The 17,494-nt window shown below is 48.8% G+C and overlaps 1 protein-coding gene across 2 annotated transcripts in view; it reads right to left on the reverse strand.

Moving 5' to 3' along the window:
• Positions 1-3,205: 3,205 nt before the first annotated feature.
• The window catches only part of TNR (tenascin R), a gene marked incomplete at both ends in the record, with an annotated part of 29,722 nt that continues 15,433 nt past the window's right edge, over positions 3,206-17,494 (reverse strand). The window contains 14 exons of one of the 2 annotated variants that reach the window (XM_082483298.1): positions 3,206-3,325; positions 3,772-3,935; positions 5,545-5,706; positions 6,492-6,588; positions 7,557-7,708; positions 10,714-10,846; positions 11,847-11,977; positions 12,568-12,705; positions 13,281-13,400; positions 14,026-14,169; positions 14,718-14,837; positions 14,946-15,212; positions 15,872-16,135; positions 16,235-16,324. In XM_082483298.1, the coding sequence (XP_082339424.1) occupies positions 3,206-3,325; positions 3,772-3,935; positions 5,545-5,706; positions 6,492-6,588; positions 7,557-7,708; positions 10,714-10,846; positions 11,847-11,977; positions 12,568-12,705; positions 13,281-13,400; positions 14,026-14,169; positions 14,718-14,837; positions 14,946-15,212; positions 15,872-16,135; positions 16,235-16,324 (2,102 nt within the window). Of the gene's footprint in view, positions 3,326-3,771; positions 3,936-5,544; positions 5,707-6,491; positions 6,589-7,556; positions 7,709-10,713; positions 10,847-11,846; positions 11,978-12,567; positions 12,712-13,280; positions 13,401-14,025; positions 14,170-14,717; positions 14,838-14,945; positions 15,213-15,871; positions 16,136-16,234; positions 16,325-17,494 lie in introns of both variants that reach the window. The other variant, XM_082483297.1, reaches the window with a different exon arrangement.

Genomic DNA, 17,494 nt, shown 5'->3' on the forward strand with positions numbered 1-17,494 from the left:
AGCTGGATGGCAGAGAAGCCATCAGAGCCTAGTGATGGTTCATGTGCTGGTCTCGAGATGAGCATTGTGCAGGATCCAGGCTGGGTTTCTGGGAATTTCAGGCCTGTTGCCAAGACTTCATTCAGTCTCAGCACTATGGTGACAAGGGACAGGGCCAAACTTGCTCTGGTTGGAGAATGAATTCAGAAAAAGGGCTTGCTCAACCAGTGATGGAGGATAAAGAGACACTTCACCACCTGGCTGTTCTGCAGCATCAGTGTTGAGCACAAATTTGTTTGAAATCACTAGCAGGAGCTTTGTCCAAAAGAATTCATCAGGCAATGATGAAAAATAAATTTCTGAAAGATTTCATCTGTATATGGACAATGTGAACAAGGAACAATAGCCAAATGACTGGGTCGTCGTTGCTGATTGTTTGCCTAGGTTTAGGTTAAGTTATCACCAGGAGAAAACCATGACATGTAGAAGTCTTTCCTTTAAAAGACTTTAGCGACTGCATTTCACCAAGGTAATGGAAAGGCAACACCCTGGTACTATGTGTGAGATCAGGGACCAGCAGTGGTATATAATGGCACTGGAAGGTCAAAAATTATCTCTAAGGGCGTCCTTTAGTCTCAACAACAGAGTTGTGTCAACTGGGCCCTCTCATCCTGGTTACAGGACTTAAAAGGAATGACAGACATGAGCAGGGAGGGAGAGATATATGTCAGTAAATCTATTTAGAGCCTAATCAGCCTTTTTGAGGATCCTCTTTTGAACCTGCTGGAAGAGCTTGGCATGTTTTGATTTTCTGTTTGCCTTGTACTTTTGAAAAGAGAGAGATTTCTTGTTTTCCACTTGATTGTGATTTATGAGATCATGCGTTTCCACTGATGTCTCTTCCTTTCACCTGGATAGATAAGCAAACAACAGCATCCGAGACAGGCTATGAATGCCATCCATTGCCAATCTCTGCTCCTAGTTATAACCACTGCACTATCGTGCTTTTGTTAGCATACTACTTGCATATAAAGTCTTGGTGATGTTCGGAAAAATATTACACCGCTGGTCTACTAGGAAGCTTCTTAGATTTTAATCAGTTCTATCTGCTGCTTCTTGTTGGCTTTTGGGAACTAAAACAGGGCAGGCTGCTCAGGAGGGGTGACACGCTGCCATCTGTGATGGCCGTGTCCTGCAAGAGATCCCATTATCTGCAGCCTCTCTGACTGACCTGTTCCTCAACTGGTTGACTTGTTGCCCGATTTGATGCTGATGGGAAGTAAGAAGAGATGCCTCATTTACATATGAGATGTTGCTGACCTACAGCATCCTTCTTCCAGGTTGGACGGCAGCTGGTAAGCTTGAAGGGATGGACCTTGTATCTAATCTTGACCTTGGGGTTAGCTATGATTTTGTGCGTCAATATACGGTATGGACAAGGAGGCTGCGTTTCCCACTTAATACCCATCTTCAGCTCTGCAGCCATGGTGAGTAACGTCAGAAAATCCAGGAGCATGACCATGAAAAAGACACTGGCTTGAATTATAAGCTACTGCAAAGAATGCTTTATGTTGGCATCTGGAAGATATTTCTTGAGACAAAGCAGCTTCAGTGTGATAAAATCAAAAAGCAGTGTTTAGCATTTGTAATGCTCCCTTGGCTGCGAACTCAGGGATGAGCTGCATTGTCCTCAGACATGAGGACGAGTCCCTTCTCTGAGACCAGACCAGTGACAATGCCCGGCATTGATCAGAGCCCTCAGCAGTGGAGTGACTCCAGCACAGTAGTTGTTTGGGCTACGTGGAGGTGGTGTCAATGATAAGAGTGCAGCAATAGCTGTCTGAAGGGTCCATCTTCCTCAAGATAGGATAAGTTAAGGACGGGAAGAATGAACTCATCTATTCTTCTAAGGGTCTTGAAGTGTTCCAAAATCTGAGTGGACTAAGCCTTCCTTCCAGGAGGGGGGACAGCTGATTTCCCATTAGATAGATGGTGATACCAAGGCACTGAGATTTGAGTCCCTCTTGTGATGGTGATGAAGAGAGGTGCTGTAGGAGACGGAAGGGAATGGGCATCTCTCAGCTTGCACTTGTCTTCCCTCGTTTGTGTCATCATCCTTTCCTGTGTGCATGGAGGTCCCTGAACAGGAGCACCTGGGCTGTGCTGGCTGACAGCTTCAGTCTTGGCTGCAGTTGTCTGATAGCTCTTTTGGTTGCTGGTCCTTCTCTGAGACTCTTTGGTTTGGGACCAATGATGTCTGTGAGAGACAGCGTGGATGGCATATAGAAATAGCAGAGGAAATGGCTCTAGACTTCAAGACCACAAGTAGTGATTTTTCTCCCAAGTCCTCTAATTTGACTCTTTTTTTCTTCTCCATCAACCTCAGTGTAACTCAAGCAAATGTTGTGCACCTGAAGTGGGATGAGTTCAGCTTGGAGAACTGGATGATGCAGATTGGGGCTGGTGGAGCAGCTCTTGTTCCCCTGCACCCCATGTACACGAGGATGACTTTGGCTGTGGTGGGGCCAACACATGAGTTGTGGGTTCTCTAGAGTTCGCCTACACACGCAGATGTTCACCAAACCCTCCTGGTGTGATCTGTGAAAACTGGAGATGGGATGAGCCTTGTGTTTGCTCATCCTTGCTTTATCTCCCTGCGTATGGTGGCTGCAGGCAGGGGAGGGATGACCAGGCTGTGTGCCCTTAGCCAGAAGGAGAGACTTCTCTGCCTTCTGGAAGAGTTGGTGTATACAGGATGGCATGAAGCTTGAGACCTGCCTGCCAGGAATGGACAGGGAGGCAGGGAGAGGATGGGTATCCCTGGCCGTGACTGGGGTGGAAGTAGCCGCACCAAGGTCCCCGTGGGCAAAGTTTCTGCCACAAACCTGGTGACAAATGTTTCTAACAGGGTTCGCTGGGGATTTCTAAGTCTTTTAAAAAAATATCAAAAATCTGTCTGTCTTTCTCTCTCTTTCTTCTCATGTTAAGGGCCAGAGTATTGGGGTAGGGAGACTGGAAATTTGGTATTTCTCTGGGGCAGATGCAAAGCAATGAGGTCTTTCCTTTCCCACGGGCTTTGCTTGTGCCGTGGTTCCCTCCAGCACTTGTGAGGGGCAGGTTGCTATCTCAGACGAGTTGTAATTTTTTTTTCCCTTTTCATATTATAAAATACAAACAAATGACAGAAAAGGTCAGGTGGCGGAAGATGGGAGGGGGTTCAGCTGGCTCAGAGCTGTAGGGACCGTCGCTTCCTCCCAGAAATGTTCCGGTGGATGTAAGGTCGCATCTTCATTTCCACGAAGGGGATGGAGAACTCGTGGCCTTTCCAGTGGTACCAGTTAATCCCCTGGCAGGAGGGAGAGAAAGGCACTGGGTAAAGAAAGACCCTAATGCAAAACTAGAGTGGGAGAGGAAGGAAACAAGGTTGACTGTCATGGAGAAGCCAGAAGGAAGAACTTGCTACAGAAGGAGCAAGAAACTCTTCTGCTTCTCTGGCTGAATGGGTTTTTCCCACTGCTCAAAGGCTCCTGATCAAATTTTATGTATGTATTTTTTTAAATGTAACTTAATAAGGTGCCACGGTAAATGACCAAGGCAGCCAGTGTGAGGCATAAAGTACCACCCCAACTGAAGGTTGTTACCTTTGTTCCAGCTTGTGTTGGGTCACACCAGTGGTGCTCCTGGCCCTGGTGCACTGGCCATGCTGCCCCAGCCCTATCTTGGGCTTGCTGTTGTGCTTGGTTGCACTGCTAGAAGAAATGTCTAGGGCTTTCAGCCCAGCTCTGCCCTTACCTGACTGTGCCGGGACTCCCCGTACTTGCCATTGAGGTTGGTGCGGTGGCAGTTCTTGTACCACCAGGCCCCTTTATAGGACATGGCACAATTGGTCACAGCAACATCGTTGTCCCTGTCCTTGGTGGAGAAGGGGCGGCCCTGGTGATAGGTGAGGGAGTCCCCTGCAGAAAGAGATGCTGTTAGGGGTGGTGGAGCCTGAATCATCTGGTCTTTTCACAAGGAGATTAGGGTATTCTGGTACGTGTGGTATCCTGTCAATCAAGAGCTCAAGCAGTTGAAGGTCTGGGAGTAATGTTCACTGGAATTGCTCACAATTGGTTCATCTGAGGTCCTCTGCTGTCAGTTTAGGATCAGTACAGACCATAGCAAATCCTAGAGGCTGCTTGTGTTTGGCAGAGAAAATGCTATATGGTTTTGGATCTCAATTTCAGTGCTTCAGAAATCAATTAAATCCTAGACTTGGGCATCCCTGATTTCCTGAAGCCTGGATCTGCTACATAACTTCAGGATGCTTTCAGCCTCCTTCCCTCCTGTTAGCCAAAGGGAACTTTTTCTCCCAGAGGAAGCCAGGCATTCATCTCTTGTACCAAGATGCTTGGCCTTCTTTTCTCCCTTTGGATAAGGGGAAGAAGCTTTTGGAAGGTGTGTGATGTCTTATTCCACCAAAACCACCAACCTCATGTCCCGTCCTTACTAAGAAACAAGAGAGTGGCTTCTGGGTGAAAAAAGAGCCAAACAGAAATATGGTCGTTATTACAACTGAGTGATGCACTTACAGGAGACATTCTTAATATGCTCCTTGGTGGTCCCTAGGAAAACACAAGTGGACCCGTGCTATCTGTGTGCAGTCCAGTCACTGAGAAGCTTGGTAGAAAACCGCTCAGCAATGAGAGGTGAGTCTTGGGTCTCTCTGCTCAAGGTGGAGCAGTGGCTCCTTAGTCAGATGGCTAGAAGAAGAGCTTGCATGAGGAAGGGGAGGCAGTCATGTCTGCAGCAGTGTTACTGGCATTTTCAGCAATAGGTTGGGTGCCTTGTGCTCCGGGACTTAAGGTCAGAGCAAGTACTGTGTTGCATACAACCAAGATCCCTGTTGCTTCTTTTCCAGTGGCAACTACCAGATAATGTATAGGAGAATTCTTGCATCTTAGATATGGTGTGGGGTTCCTTGCTAAACACATGGTGGTGAAGTTTTGTATGGATCATGGAGGCTTGCATTGGGCATGTCTATCCCAACTATAGGGGCTGCAGTTGTACTCCTCTCCCCCTTCTTGGGGAAGAGACCCCTGTGCCCTCCCTCCATCTCCCACCGTTTTCTGGTGGGCAAAGCCTAGCAATGCTGCATCAACTGAGCAAGCAGGTGTGACAGTGTCCTTGCAAAACTGGACTGTGTTTGGCCTCTGCATGAGGAAACAATGCACAGGATTTCAGATTTTTCCATTGCTGTGGGAGGGCGATAAATACAGCCTCCAGCATCAATAGCGAGCTGTGGTTATTGCCAAGTGAGGTGACACCTCTGATGATTGACTTGGTTATTTGAACAGTGATGCCTCTGATATTAAATATCTAATCCCCAATGGAAAATTCCCCATGTCCTTAGAGGGATTTATCAGCCTGGTTTGCATGATGCGCTGCAGGAAGGCAAAAAGGGCTATGGGTTGGTTTGTGTCTCGCTGCTCCAGACAAGTAAGTTATGATGTTGGGATTTCCTTCACAGTTTCAGGCCCACTGGTCCCAGGATTTCCCTACTACTCGCTAACACTGAGGTTGTACCTGAAGTGCCGTTGTAGTCTCCTATTCGCAGCTTGTACAGGCTCCGGGAGTCGCCGATGGAGAACTTGTCATAGTAGGCATATGCTGCTTCCTGTCCGTCCCTCATGTCTATTCGCAACTCATAGCGCCCTTGGGATGTAATCTTGTGGATGTTGTCCAAGCCTGGTGAGGCAAGCAATAAGACATCCGGTGAGACCCAGTGCCTGGATCCGCTCTGTGAGCAAACAAAAAAAGCTCTAGGCAAATAAAACAGGTGTGGGAAATGAGAGTGAGGAGAGGAACCAGAGAACAGCAGCACTTCTGGTTAAGTCTTTGTCTCTCCTGGCACTGGTGGGGTCTGAGTTCTCTGTCCCCACTCAAGCTTCACATCCCCATAGCTGTGAGAGGTGGATTCAAGGCCAAGGTCCAGCTTTCTCCATGCTGCTGAAGCTGGGGCGCGTTCAGCTGTGGAGCCCTGCTGTTTCTCATGTTGCTGTTAGGCTCCCGTACAAACCAGAATGTGTTTATGCCTTGGCTCACGTTCAGGTTTTGGGGGAGCAGACTCCATTTCAGAGCCATGCTGGGTCTCCCACTCACCCCTTTCCTACTTTCCTTGGGCAACTGGCCTGCTGGCCAAGGCCAGGTGTGGTCCATGCGCTGTAGTCACCAATGCAACCTGTAGTCATCCAAAGGAGGATGATGGGCTTTGGTCCATGAAAACTCCCAGCGTACCCCCTTCTCTCCTAGGAGGGAGCTGCTGGTCTTCACAAAGTGCTTTTGTGTTGTGTGCCCATGAGCGATGTTCTAATGTGAAGGGCAGGGAATGAATGGAAGGAAAACTGCCTGAGGGAGAGAGTAGAGGAGTGGGGTGAAAGGCAAGGAGCCAACAGCTGGCATAGGTGAGCAGCACAGTGCATGGGAAGCTTGGGTTTGATGCATTGATGAAAGACAACTGGTGAAGGTCTTACCCAGCCAAAACTCATCCTCCAAGTTTCCGAAGCCAACCCGGTAATCTGCCCATTTCCGGAAGAAATCGGTCAGCCCGTTCTGCCGCCTCTGAAAGACCTGCAGTGGAGGAAGAAATTGGTGGGGAAATCAGTGTGAAGGAGATGAGGGACAGCTTCTTCGGGCTTTGGATACACAAAATAAAGACAATACTTTGTCCTTCCGTTGTGCCTTTCAGGCAAGAACATGGCAATGTCCATCCCATTAGTGTTAATTGCAGTCATGCAATTAATTAATGTGCAGATGGAGTAACTGAAGAGATGCTAGATGATTTCCAAGGCAAATCAATGTTTTAATAGGAAGGAATCAGCCTTCAAGCTTTCTGCTCTACCTGATGCATGGTGCCTCTGGTTTTCTAGCATGTTATTCTGCTTGCAGCTGGCTCTTTCTGTGATATCCAAGGGGATGCTTAGAAGCAGAGTGAGGTGGAGGGAAACTTCCTGGCTAAAATAACATCCATGCTAGAAATCAGCATTTGAGGAAGCCCTTTTTCTTTTTTTTTTGTTTCGACTATACATCTAGCGGGGTTTTGTGTAATGCGTGTAAGTAAGCATTTGACACAAATAAAATCAAAGCATCAGAGCATTATTTACTTAAGCTGTCGATCCATCTATGTCAAGACAAGCAGTGTTTGTGCAATTCAAAAGCCAAACAGGCATTTGCTTCTAAAATGGTCTTGTGCAGACTCAATCGGGGTGATGCCTGACACCCTCCTATTGCAGGCAGTGTGAATCATTCCCCATGAAAGCTATTGGCCATTAATTTCATTTCTAGAACAATAAATCAGCTTCACTCTCAGATTTTGCTCTCCAGAAGCACTGCAAATGTCAAATAAATCAAAGGGCATTTCTCCAAGTGTAACTATTATTACTGGAGTGTGGGCCATTCCCTATGGCGTGGGAAATGAAGCGTGCGATAGTAAGCCTGCTGTCGTTCCTGTGCAGCGTGGTGCTTGGCTTTCCTGGTTGGATGAGGCTGGGTTACTTTGCGTTGGGGGCAACACATAGGACAACTGCATGGCTACTCACAATCCAGCCGCCTCCATCGGTGGTCATGTCGCAGTACACCTGCACTCGCTGGCTGAGGTCCCCGTTGATGGAGATGGTGTAGACGCCGCTCAGCGTGTCTCCGTTCATCAGGTGCTGGGCACAGTCCTGAGGGTTAGCAAAGACACGGCCACCTGCAAAATTAAAAAAAAAAGCGAAGTTTAAGCCAAGGGAAATCCTTTCCACGTGCCTCGGGCCCTGCTGATTGCAGGCCAGGAAGAGTCTAACTTGGCTTCTGCAAGCTGAATTATTCTGTGAGGCAGTGGGACTTTACATCTGCCAACAACATCAGAGGATTTAATGGAAAAAAAAAAAAATACATGCATATATTAATTAATCTCCTATATGTCCTATGTTGGAAAGGTGCATGGTAAAATCACTGTGAATGATGAGGGACGTCACTTCTTGGACCATCTTTCTGCACCGTGTCTGAAACCCTGGGGTTTAAATTGTCACTGACGTATTTAGACAGCTGTGAAAATACCAAAACCTGTTCTCCTCTCAGGATTGCCAACTCCAAACAAATTTTATGACTTTACTGATTCCAGGGAGATTGTCCTGATCCATGCCCTTGGAAATGATGGTGGACTTGCAAACTGAGCAGGAATTAGGCTGTGCAAGATGCTAGAGACAGGCAGCGTGGGCTGTGTGGTGTCCTCTAATGAAGAAACATCTCATTTGGGGGTTAGAGCTTCTTAAACTAATGTTTCTGAAACAGAGTCTTAACTATGAGATCTCAGCAGTATTGGGGTCTCGAGTCTGGGTTCATTATTTTTCTCATTTAACACAAAAAGGGGGGAAATACATCTTTTTCTTTGTTGGTGGTGTGTATGGATGATGGGGTAAATGAGTTCAGAGCTGGCAACGTAGATCTGGCTTCCAAGGGTGTCTTGGTTATGCATTGAGAAGGTGTGAAGGGTGTGCTGTGTGTGTCCATCACAACTGTGTAATATCCTGAAGGACTGGGGTACAGACCCTTGTCTGTAATTTCCCATTTGGGTGTATCTCCCCCAGTCTTGTGACCTGAAGACTCGGAGGTCGTTGCTTTGTCCAAATGTTGACGATCCCCTATTTTTTCCCTGTCTCTGTGGTCTGTAGCGCAAGGTCTGGTGAGACAATGTTTGCATTTTATAGTATCCGACAATGAAAACTGCTTCAAAGGCAACCACTTCAAGCTCCCCTGAGCTCTGCGGAGATTACTTGTTTCTTAATTTATATTCATATCTTTAAGAGCCAAGGAGACCTTGAAAGACATTTCAAGCTACTATAAATTATAAATACTGTATCTGTTTCTTCCTTTTGTCCCATCTGTATACAATTCCCCCAAAACCTTATGCAAACATGAAACAAAGAGGCTGAGCTATTAATATGTCAGAGGGAAAAGAAGAACCACGGGATGTGTACTGTGAGCAGAAGAAAGCAAAACAATTTAAATTAAGCCTGGTGTTTGTTTATTTTTCTTTTCTTTTCTTTTTGTTTCCTTAAAGACAAGCCCTTGTTCTCTGCAAAGTGCCCTGATATGCTGCCAGAGTGAATTGAATCCCAGACCCCAATTCTTTGCTGAGGGATGCTGCCCATGGATTGCATTGCCTTGATCTTTGTTCCTGAGTGCTCCTGTCTCATCGATATATGGGGTAAGTGGAGATAAACCGGTTCCTTGCTGATACTTATCTTCATCTTAAAAGCAAATGAAACCTGTGTTCAGATGCTGCATCAGTTGGCAATGGTGTCTCTAACACTGCTGAGGTCTGACATTTGTGCTTAATGGAAACAGTGCTCTCCTTGCCTGATGTGAGTGGGGTTCTGCTGCTTTATCCCAGCAGAGAAGCCAGCGCCATGCAGTTTCGTCCCTGACTCCCAAACAGCTTCAAAGATTACACGCATTTTCCCATCACCTGCCTGACGTGCACTGGCGTTATGTGCCCGCATAAGAGGCGAGAATAACAGGAAAGCCTGATCCGTAGATGCATTAGAGAAGAATCTTTTCTTCTTTTGTTGGCATAAATAGTTTCTATTATCACTTAAAAGCAGGTGAAGGGACCTTTGCATGTAACCAGGATGGGGAAGTGTATCAACAGGAGATTAAAAAAAAACTCTCCTAATCGAACTGGCACCGCAGATGGGAGGAATTTCGGTGGACATCATCTTCATGTTTCTTAGTGCTTTTGAAGCCCAAGAGAAACGTAATTGGATTCAGCCCTGAACAAAATGCACTCTGTCTCTTAAGTGCCCTGGCTTAGCAAGGCTTTTCAAAGAGAGTGAGGGACTATATGCTTTGCACTCTTTCTAATAAGAATGGCTACAAAGGGTAGGGGCAATGGTGACATTTTCATGCGATCTTCATTCATGCAAGCGTAAGCACTCTGTCTGTGAGGGTTAGGGTGGCTGTGGATGCCCACCATTTGATCTGGAAAGGAAACCATTCCTGTTGCCTTAGTGGATCGTGACTTCTCTAGATTTAGAGGGGGGAGGAATAACGCAATTAGATAAAATCAGTGGGACCACAGTCCTGCGGGTGTACTGGCTCTGCTGTCTGTGACTCCACTGATGGTGGTGGAGATGCACCTGCTTGATATTTCCAGGGATGCCCCATCCCTGGAAACATTCAAGATCAGGTTGGATGGGGCTCTGAGCAACCTGATCTAGTTGAAGATGTCCCTGCTCATTGCTGGAGGGTTGGGTTAGATGACTTTCCAACCCAAACTATTCTATTATTCGATGATATTAGTGAGAGATCAGACCATATCTACAGCATGGAGAGACCAACTGGGTCTCTCCCCACTCACTACAAAAGCATATCTGTTGATAATATGTTGTTGACTTTTGTGGGTTTTCTTTTCCTCTGTTTATGCATTTGAGGAGGGGCAAGGGCAAGGAAAATGTCTTGGTAGATAGTTCCTGGTCTGAAGCTCAAATCCTCTTGCCCTGGGGTGGAGCTTGTGTTTGTATTATAGGTCCTTCAGCCGTTAACTTTTTGTAGCAGAGTGGCACTGTGGATCATGGAAATGAACGTACCTCTCTGTGGATAATGGTAAAATGCTGCCTGAGAAGGGAAAGCCCATAAAAGCAGTCTATGTCTACCAGCACAATATGTGGGCCAAGCCTCCCCTGGCCAAGCAGATGTGGTGCGAGTCCTCACCTGTGGTGAAGGTGGTGGAGATGAAGCCGCTCCGCATGGCATTTTGGGCAGCTTGCAGGCGCACGGTGTACTCTGTGGTCTCAGAAAGCCCCTCCAGGCGGATCCACGTGTCCTCAGCATCCACAATCAGCTCCTGTACATGGGTCCCAGAAGGAGGTAGACACCAAGAGCAACAGATAAGAAAAGCAATGGGGAGCCTAAAGAGCAAGCAAGGAGGGAAGGGAAGCCACAAACTACCACAGCCCTTGGTACCTGGCTGAGAAGTGTTGCATGTCTGCTTACACCCTGGACTAAGTCAACATGAGGTCGATGAATATATTCAACCTTTTGGGATGGTTCAAGGGAGAGAAAGCTAGCTGGTTTGGACACAGGAGATTTAAATGTTTGCAGTCTGTAAGCTCTATTTACTGACTCTGTTGGGATCTGCCTGCCCTCAATAGAGGCCATGACAGATTACCCAAGCATTGCAAGGAGTAGAGCTGGCCAAACCTGGTCATCAAACAGTTTTGACTTAGTCAATTCCTGTCACGTTAATTTTTCTGGTCGTCAGCCAATGCCACATAGCATTATATCAAACTCATTCTGCAAAGCTATTATCCTCTGGTCACTGCAAGACAGTCACACCGGCAAAGGAAATGAGACTATTTGCAGTGACGTATTTCTGATAGCGTTTGTAGCAGCTCTTCCAGACAGACAGATATGGACACACTCATTAAATAATCAAATATATTGTATTGTGGGATTAATTAGCTGTCTGTACCTATCTTCCTTTTTGCAAGAAGGGCAAATGGCATTTTTAGCATCTCTGTTTACGGGATTATTTTCTCCTGCCTTAGCTTGCTTTTATTTCACAAGTTGTGAATTTCCCCTGTTCTTCCAGAATTTCTAGGCATACCCTCTGTGCCCAGACCTGCAGGTGTGCATAAAGATTTTGCCCTAGGCAATCTTTTCCTGTTTTTTCCAATTGTTTATCTAAAATATTGCTTATGCAGAAAGTAGCGTCTGCCTTTCTGGTCTCCCCCTGACCTAGTGAACATCGTTTTTTTGCTTTGTTGGGTTTTTCCTGCTCATTTCTCCATGGTCCTGTTATTCCTTGACTTAACGAGCCCCTTTCTTTGTGAGGACTCACTCACCTTCCGGCTGCCATCAGAGGATCTGTAGGTCATGACATAGTTCTCGATCTCTCCCAGGGGAGGGACCCAGGAGAGCAGGGCGCTCCGTCGAGTGACTTCGCTGGCTGTCAGATTTGTTGGAGGATCCAAAACTGCAACGATGGATAGGGACCCAAAGAAGCGCAAGTTCTCACACACAACCACCCCAGCCCTCTTCCCAACTCAGTGCACTGGGATTCAACTTTGTAACCTTGAGCTACAGCCTAAAGTCCATCCTTGCCCTCAATTTCCAGACCTCATCACCCATTCCCAGCTCTGAACAGAGCTCTGCAAACCCTCTAAAAGTCTTCCTCTACCTGCATGCTGTCTGAAGGGTAATGGCTCTGAAATCCATGTGCTATGGGCTGTGTCCAGCTTCTTGTAAGCAAAATGGGTTGTAATGCTCTTCTGGACTATGGCCTTGGGCAAGAAAAAGACCTGGTCAAATGTCATCTTGGGAAATCACATCCAGGGGTTGGATGGATGTTGAAAGTGAAAATGATGGTTTATGCTTGTTGTGATTAAAATTCTGTTCTTGTGTTGTGCCTAATGCTGGTATTTAGGTGTCCTTTCGGCATGTGGCAACTTCTACACCTACATGTCTGTGAAAAGAGCTTTGGCTCAGCCTTGCTGGCTGCTTTTCCTGGGATGGATGTATGGCTAAGGGCGCATAACAGGCAGTGAGGGAGGTGATTGTACATACGAGTTGTAAAATTGGTGCTGATGGTCTGGCTGGTGAGAGGCCCATTGGTGGCATACATAGAGACTGTGTAAGTGGTACTGGGCAGAAGGTTGGTCAGCTGGTACTCCTGGTTGACTCCATCCACAAGAATTGTTTCTCCTGCAACTGTAAATCAAAAGAGATGATTTAGGGTAGATATTCAAGGTGGTTCTCCAAAATGTATCTATGGATATGATGTCATGATCAAAAGCACTTAGACTGTTGGAACACCATTAGCTATTGCGTGGCAGCTGAGCTGCAGTGGTGGTGTTTGGTCTGAAAGATGGTCTTATTTTTCCTACAGTCCCTATATTTGCCTGATGCTTTCTTTCCCTTCAGAAGTGTGTTTCATGGAATTTGCCGCATATTGAGTTTCTGTGGGATAAGTACTTGCTTTGCCCTGGGCTGTTGAGCCAGTTAGTAAATCAGGAGGATCCCAGTCCCCTCCTGTGTGGACTGACACGCTCTGAGGCTTGGTTAGGGGCACTGCCATGGGACCTGCGCAGGAGGAGCTGACGTCTGGGTATGGGGTAGAGCCCTGCCAGCTGCTGCCCTTCTGAAGCAAGGGCTCTTTCCATACTTACTCCGTGGAGGGCACCTGCTGAGCCCCGGCTTTAGGATGGGGATAGGTGTAGGTGAGCTGAAATGGAGCCCCAGCAAAGCTTGTGGCAGAAGGGGTCGGGGTTTCGGCTTACCTGCGCGGCGAGTGAGGATGAGGACGTAGCTCTCCACCTCTGAGAGTGGCGGGTTCCACTGCAGCAGCGCCTCAGTGGGGGTGACATTGGTGGCTGTGACCCCCAAAGGGGCATCCATGGCTGCATGGGGGACAGATTCAGAGAGTCAAAGGCATTAGGAGACTGGGCTATGAATTGGAAGGGCTTCTTGTGACCCATCACTTGTGGTCCTGCCTTGCTGCCCAGGCGCAAGTGCCTGCAGAGGAGTTATTGCTGCCCTAGCTGGGGAGCAGAGATATAGCTTGTGCTACTCTGCTACCTGGGCTGCTCTTCCACTGGTTTTCTGATGCACAGCCCGGGATGTTAGGGTGGTTTTTTTTAGGTTTTGACGAGTCTGGGGATAGCAAAGAGTTTTATTCTTGCAGTAGATACTGTTTTTGTCAGGGCTTCCCCAGGGATTATTTCTGGAAGTCTGTACTCCCTTTAGGAAAGGCTGTCATGGTTGCCCAACATCATATCTCTGGCTTCCCTATGCCCAGTACACAGATTTATCACTCGCTGGCATGACTGCCCATGCATATTCAGGAAAAGCTTTGCTTAGACGTACTTCAAAAGTCCAGACTGGGCCTTCGTGAGCCTTGCCCATCATCTCGAGCTTGCATCAGGCTGGCATGATGTTTAGCTTTCTCTCAGCTGCCTGATTGTGAGCGCAAGTAGGGGCTGGCACTGTTTGATGGCTACCTGCCCACCAAGAACTCCTTCCCACCTGTGTACACAGTGATGGAGGCCACCTCGCTCTCTTCCCGGCCCCGCACACTCTTCACCCCGATCTCGTACTTGGTGGCGGGCTGCAGGTGGTGGAGGGTGTACTCAGTGGCATCGCTGGTGATGGCAGTGCTGTCTGTCCTCCCTGTGGGGACAGAGTCAAGAGCTTTGGCATCATGGCCGGCCCCATCGCTGCAGTACAGGAGGTGCTCAGGAGGGGAGGGCAATGTCACAAGCCCTCTCCAGTGCTGATACTGGGGTTACTGGATTTTGAGCCTGCGGGTGCACAGCTGCGTGCCCGTCACTCTGCTGGCTCGACCTTTTCAACATCGTTGGTGAAACTGGGGCTAAGGAAGATGAGTTGGGAAGAGGCAGGTGAGGGAGATGGGATTTCAGGATTGGGCACTGAATTAACCATCCCTGGGGAGGGCACGCTGCAGGGGGTCACTCCCTGTGCCCCTCTGTGCTGAGCTGGCCCTTAGCTACAGTTGCCCTTGCCCATCCTCATACCAGACACCCTGTCCTCCCTCCCTGCAGCCTCTTGGACCGTGTCAGTTATTGGTAGCATTTTCTGGGGCACTGGGATGCTGCCTGGGGTGAAGATGACCTGGTGGCTTGCTCGCACCTGCAGATGGAGGGAGGGGTTGGCAGCTGCGAGCTCAGGGCATGAGCAAGAGTGGTCTGACCCATTACCTTCAGCGGCACGGTAGGATATTCTATAGTGGTCGAAGGTGGTGATGGGAGGGCTCCAGTAGACCATCATGGACTCCTGGGTGACGTTGCCCACCCTGAGGTCCTTTGGTGCATCCATGGCTGGTGAGACAGAGCAGAAAGTAAAGCTGTGGGAGGCAGGTCCACTCCCCGTCCCCTCGCCTGCCCTCCTGGTGGCGTCCCATGCCCGGCAGGGGGGTCCCATGGTACCTGTCATGATGGACCCCAAAACAGGCTCGGAGCTGACGGTGCCATGCACGGCCACCAGCGACACCAGGTACTCAGTGGATGGCTGCAAGCCTGTCAGGCTGGCATGCCTGCGGGTGCCATCAAGCGTGAGCTGCTGTCCCTCCTCCTCATCCTGGGGGCTGTAGGTGAGGATGAGGTGGTCTGCTGGTGGGGATGGATCACTCCATGTGACGTTCACACTGGAGGACGTCAGCTGGGAGAAGTGGAGCTGTGTGATAGGCCGGACCCCTGCAAGATGGAGAGGGGAGATGTAACACCGACCATCTGTAGATCCCAGCCTCCGCATTGTTCCGAGTGCTTGTATATGAAATTCCCAACAGAGGTGGCAAAGCTGCAGCTCTGGACTCTCCATTGATCTGAAACTGTGCAGGGATTGAGAGGCAGAACTGGGAGGAGAACAATGGTGCTTTTCTCAGCTCTGCCTGCAAACACACTCCATCCCAGACCCATATGTTGGGTGATGGGGCTGTCCCACTACAGATGGTATGTGCTGTCTGGGCTTCCCAACTGCGTTTTTTTTTCACCCAGAGGTGCTTTGAGGTCCCTTAAGGCTTGGGTTTTCCTTCTTATAGACACACAGTCCATCCTGACCACAGAGGACAGCATGGGCTGGCTGTGCTCCCAGCTCTGCCTCTTCCTTAAGGGAGCCTCCAGCCAAGCAAGTGTGCTCAGTGCTGCTGGCCAGGGGAATGGGATCCCCGTGCTGGCAGGGCCATCCTTCTTCTGAGGTCCCACAGACCTCCTCCCATGTGGATGGGTTGCCCCCAGGTCTCATTCCCATCACTGCCTCAAGAGTTTTGGCGCTGGGGATGTGGTGGACTGGCGAAGGTGCCAGTGTGGAGCACTGGTCTGTGCCCTTGGCCCCATCCCAACTTGTCTTTCTCTACCTGTGAAGGCATCCACGGTGGCCTCCAGGCTCTGCTGGCGTCCCCTCTCGGCAATAATGGAAATGGTGTACTCTGTCCCAGGCTCCAGCTCTGACAAGGTGAGCTGCGACTTGTCCTGGGGCACCGTGACTTCAGAGGCCATCCCTGAGGCAGGGGTGAAGGTGATGCGGTAGTGGTCGATGGGACCCTTGGCTTTGGTCCAGGTCAGTGAGATGGATGTCTCCGTGGAGGCTGTCACCAGGAGGTCCCGGGGGCTGTCAAGCTCTGTGGGAGAGGGTTGGTGCTGACCTTTGTCCTCATGCACAGAATGTCTGAGCCATAGGAACCGGCCATGCTTGGAGCATGCAATGGGGCCAAACTCACCAGTCCTGGCATTCATGGTTGCTGGCACACTCTGCTGGCTGTCCATCACGGCTGAAATCCCAATGCCGTACTCTGTCCCTGGCACCAGATCTGCCATGGGATGCAAAGGACATGAAAGAGCATGAGAGCAGCGCCTGGCTGAGTGGCCTCGAGGTGCGACATCCCCCACCTCCCATGGCTGGGGACAGGGAGGGGACCGTCCTGAGCATCCCTGGGGTGAGCAGCCCTCCCACAAGTCAGCGGTTCTTCCACGCATAGGACAAGAGCTGAGACTTTTTAAAAAGCCTCATGCATGCCTTTGGACAGGGAATTTGGATTATTCTAGCTCAGAAATAAGCAATTTTTAAGATGTTGCTGAGGTCTGCTGTAATTGCTGGCATTGAGACAGAAACTGTGTGTGTGTGAGCTGAGATGGGAACGATAAAGTAGCTATATTTGTTTCCAAAGTGATTTAACATCAAATATTGTCACAGGGCTGGTGTCTCAAAGAGAAATAAATTATGCAGAGTAAATGAAATGCACATTAATTAGGAAAGGCACAGTCTTTCTGGGAGCCGAATCAAGCTCTGCTCCTTGGGGTAGACACATCCTGCAGTGCTCTCTCAAAGGACATGGGAATCCAGCTCATCCAGCTTCTTTCCCGGGCACCTACTGCTGATCGCTGTTTTATCTCCGTGGGACATCTCCTGCCTCTGCCTGTCACTTCTGCTCATCTGCTGGCAGCTTTATTCCTCTCCTCCTTGCCCTTCGTGATCTTTCCCACTGGATTAGAGAAAGCCATAAACCCTCCAGCCTGGCCTCACCTTCACCCAGCTTAAGGGGACAGCATACCCTGAAACCACCAAAACCTTCCCTGAGAGGCCCGGAGGGAGGGAAACCCCCATCCACTGCTCCTCTCCTTTCACTATGGTACAGTCGTGGTGCCAGGGTGGAGATGGACTCCCTTTGTCCCTGCCCAATAACTGTCAGAAGTATCCTGGAAAGGAGTAGAGCCCAGGAGAAAGGGGAAGGAGAAGGAAGAAATGAGCAGAAGCATATAAAACGATGCCTTTTCTCTCCCAGCAATTTTGGGTAGAGCAAAATTACAGATATTTCTGTGCAAATACTGATTTTGAAGAGAGACGTATGGGGCAGGGCAAGGCTTGCTGTATTTTTAAGCTTAAATCTTTTATAAGCTCTGCTCAGCGTCGTTCCTTACTGCTTTTCCTGCAGGCAGCTGAAGGCAGCTGAAGGAAACACTGGTTGCACTTACACCATGGA

This window comes from Vanellus vanellus (assembly GCF_965231255.1).
Source record: "Vanellus vanellus genome assembly, chromosome: 5".
Lineage (NCBI taxonomy): Eukaryota > Metazoa > Chordata > Aves > Charadriiformes > Charadriidae > Vanellus > Vanellus vanellus.